This window comes from Liolophura sinensis, chromosome 1, assembly GCF_032854445.1.
Source record: "Liolophura sinensis isolate JHLJ2023 chromosome 1, CUHK_Ljap_v2, whole genome shotgun sequence".
Lineage (NCBI taxonomy): Eukaryota > Metazoa > Mollusca > Polyplacophora > Chitonida > Chitonidae > Liolophura > Liolophura sinensis.
The window spans coordinates 42,495,997-42,500,209 of NC_088295.1; the positions used below are offsets into that span (position 1 = coordinate 42,495,997).

At 39.3% G+C, this 4,213-nt stretch overlaps 1 protein-coding gene across 1 annotated transcript; it reads left to right on the forward strand.

The window, feature by feature from the left end:
• Positions 1 to 2,231: 2,231 nt before the first annotated feature.
• On the forward strand, positions 2,232 to 3,233 carry LOC135482184 (DNA-directed RNA polymerase III subunit RPC8-like). Its single transcript, XM_064762050.1, has one exon. It carries the CDS (start codon positions 2,316 to 2,318, stop codon positions 2,922 to 2,924), a length of 609 nt encoding a protein of 202 aa, XP_064618120.1. The 5' UTR covers positions 2,232 to 2,315; the 3' UTR covers positions 2,925 to 3,233.
• The last annotated feature ends 980 nt before the right edge of the window (positions 3,234 to 4,213 follow it).

The following is a 4,213-nucleotide window of genomic DNA, read 5'->3' on the forward strand; positions in this document are numbered from 1 at the left end:
TATATTTTTCTGTGACAAAGACGAACACCTCTTTTAACTATGTAATATTTTCAAACAATCTTTACGAATAACTATTCATACAAACAGAACATAAATATTAACACATCAGAACAGACAGAAAAGTCACAATATATATATATATATATATATATATATATATATATATATATATATATATATATATATATAGGCCTCTTCATATACATATCACAAGGAAGATCTAGTGGAGTATGATAGGAGAGATCCTACAATCACAATGCGTCAGGCGGGGGTCCAGGGGCCACCTAGGCCCCGAAAGTCCTACAATCTTAGATGGCTGGAGATGCGTTCTCAGCCATTTGGAGAAAATTAATTTACTTCGTGTGCAGTAATATTTTGCCTTCTAAGAGATTCCCTCGGGAGATATTATAGGCGTTATAGAGCTCTGTGGAGAAATCGTTGTGGACAACAGTACCACTGGCAAACGTATTTTTATGTTGGAATCTGCGATCTTTCTCAAACGCCGATCAGCTTGTTTGCTTTTGGTTTGTTTTCTACACAGTATATTGACTTCTATAAGAAGACGGTATATAGAGCATGTACTGCTGTATTTTCATGCAATCTTACCGCGAGCTCTATCCGTCGTAACCCTGCCTGCCTTCATATAAATGCCAGTATATTGTGTACAAAACATCAAATAACCGGACTGGATGCGAAACACTTCAGCCGAATGGCGGAAGTTATTTGTATATTGCGAGACCCGTCTGTCACACACCCCACCCCCGTCCCCTTCCCCCCTGTAGAGCCGCCCCTGCTATCCCTTTAATGTATCCCCAAGGAAACAGTAGGAAATATATATCTATTTGAAGATATTACGTACATTTTTTCACATCTATATATATATACAGGATGTTCGATATGCCTTAGGCATATATAAGGCGCATAGATAATCACGTCAGGGCTCCATTCATAACAACCCATGCAGAGACTCACCCACCTACTTCAAATACAAAAACATACAGCACAAAGCCGTACGTGTCCTTTCGCCATACAGTATCATACCATTTACAACTTGAAGGCCTATGCAAATCCAACTCATGCTGGCCTCCTCTCCGGCCGTACGTGGGAAGGTCTGCTAACAAGCTGCGGGTGGGTCGTGGGTTTTTTTCCCGCGTTCTGCCCGGTTTCCTTCCACCATAGTGCTGGCTGCGGTCGTATAATTAACAAATGAATAAATGAGGGCCTATAAACGTAAATGGGAATGTAGGCTCGCGTGGCCTAGGTAGCGGTACATAGACCTAGGTCTTTCGTATGGGACGTTAGGCTTTGGCCCATAATAGCACATGCATTTGCACACGTAAAGTTTTATATAGTGTTACCACCATATTAAGTTTCTTCATTCATCTAGACTCGTATGCTTAAACTCCCGCAGACCGCTATATATTGGAGACACATCACAATTAACCTCGAAGTCAGCATCAGCTTGGGGATACATTTCACTCTGGACTAATTTACGTAGACACATTGTAAAAGCCTATGAAATATTTAGGACTATGGTGTACATACACAAACTTAATCTCACACAACGAATGGTTACAGTGCTGTAGAAATATGTCACAAAAATAATGTGTGTACAAATATTAGGTCACCTATATGTATCCAGTTCATAAACGTTCGCAGAGCTACACTTAGGAACCTTCGAATAAAAATTAAATTATATTTCCAGTTAACGAGATTTCCTCGCAGTTTAATTTCTTACGATCTTTACATGTTAACCAAATTCAGTTAATTACAGGTAGGTAGGTAGCTGTGAATTCTAGTACAGTTGTGGCGAAATATGTTGTTTTTTGTAGGGTATCTGTGAGTGTAGGCCTAGATATAAACAAACTGATAATAATACTTTGCTCGTTACTTTTAAACTATTTAAGTATAAGTAGCCCTGGCAAACATTGAATGTCTTCAGTCAACTGAAGAAAAAAATCACTGCATGAATGAACATCAACAGCACTTTGTTGTCAAAACGAGGTTCGTTTGTGTTTACAAACACAACTAACCCACCTGTCTTTCTACAAATACACATACAACGCATTTGTGTCCTCCCCACCTATCTAAAACAGGTTCCACTGCTGACAAGGGCGGGTATTTGGTAAACGGAACAGCCACCGGACGCGATACCTCTATTGTAGCGCCACCTATAGGCATTACCTTTTATTTGCAAAGGGAGATGATTCTCAGTGAAAGAGCACGTTTTCATATCGTTGCACGAGAAGTTGTTGTTGTAAAAGCAGCACTGTGTTTCCAAGCAAGCATAGCGATGTTGTATTCTCAGTAAAAATATGTTTGTGTTGTCAGAGATGAAGGACACGGTACGTGTACCGCCGTGGGCATTCCATAAGAAGCTGAACGATGCTGTGAAGAAGACTCTGAATGACAAACTGGCAAACAAAGTTGTCCACAACGTCGGTCTATGTATTGCATTATGGGACATAACTAAGCTAGAAGACAGTTACATCTTCCCCGGAGATGGCGCATCCCATACGGTTGTCTTCTTCAGATATGTCGTTTTCAGACCTTTTATGGACGAGATTTTGGTAGGAAAGATAAAAAGCTGCAGCAAGGAGGGTGTGCACATATCGCTTGGGTTCTTCGATGACATTTTACTACCCTCCGATTCCCTCCAGCATCCGTCAAGATTTGATGAAGCTGAACAGCTCTGGGTGTGGGAATACGAAACTGAGGATGGGAAGCACGATCTCTTCATGGATCCAGGAGAAGAAATACGCTTTCGGGTTGTCGAGGAGATATTCGTGGACACAACGCCGAATGCTCCCGAAAGTGTATCAGAACAGCCAGACTTAAGTGAAGATACAAAAAAGTCTCCGTACACTATTATAGGTTCAATTAGTGAACCTGGACTGGGTCTTCTTTCATGGTGGAACTCGTGATATTATACGCTCATTAGACACACAGGAAACACATAACGGTCAACCATGGAACACACACAGTCCATTATAATCATTGGTCACATAATCATGACAAAATATTCATTATATTACAAGAAGGCCATGGTTGAAGCTAATAATGTGACAGTTGATTGCAGATGTCTGTGTATGACACTTGTATTTTTGTTTTCATTTGTGAAATTAATAACTACACGTCTTATATGTGAATTAAAATTGAATGCTCATAAGCAAGGTACATTTCACGTTTAGATTAAATAACATTTATCAGTGTTTGATTAAAGTTTTGAAAGTATAAAGCACATGCACCACTGTCTATGCTCATAACTGCCACCACTAGAGAAGAACGACTCTTAGAACCTGTGTGACACACAGGCTTGCTTAGGCATAACCTCATCACTCATTTCCTTGCACTGAGCTGTAATCAGCATTCATAAATAAAGGTATTTCGGGTGTTCTTTAGATCATGTGCATAATTCAGATAAATAAAATGCATGTGTATTATTAGAAGTGCATTACCTAGAAGTATACGACTTCCCTATAACTTGTCTCCACGGCACTTTACACTTTTCTTTCATCTGTAACACATTATGTGACGTATCTGCGTAGCCATGTATTTTTATTTCTCTCCATTAGGCAGCAAATGTTTGAGAAACAGCTGATGCACGATGGGTTCCGAATGCAGTTGTATTGAAATAGGCTTAAAAAAATTACACATCGGAAGGTTTTGGAAAAAGGACAACATTGTCTTTGATAGTAATTGTTTTATAGTTGCTTGGAAATATAAAAATAGGCAGTGGGTTCTTGGGTGCATAGCAACAATTATCTGAGAAGTCATACTTTTTAAATACAGAGTTTTGGTTTCAAGGTGTGGCGAGTTCTTGTAGCAGCCATTTACAATTATATTTCCCATGATTCAGTTCACAATTTCCACCCAAGAACTTGGCATATTTCTCCACCAGAGAAGGTGCGACCTTCTACAGATGACGTAAGGTGTAATGTGCTGGGAGACTAGCTATAGGGAGGTTGCATAATGCTAGATAAGGGACTTCTAGTATTATGTATTAATAGATGATAGTTTTTATATTTTCAGACATTCCTACCGGCCTCATCACTGTGACTGCAGTCTCATTGGCATTGTTTCTGTGCAAAATTTGAGTATGAGTATAAGAAGTATGAGTGTTTTCGTTTATGAGAGATTTAGTTTTATTGTAGACAGAACTTCCATTTAGTATGTACTGACATTCCAAATTTCCATTTCGAATTTAAGTTGT

What these genes read in the sequence shown, in the direction of transcription:
- LOC135482184 (XM_064762050.1), top strand. Translation starts at nt 2,316, where the DNA reads ATGTTTGTGTTGTCAGAGATGAAGGACACGGTACGTGTACCGCCGTGG.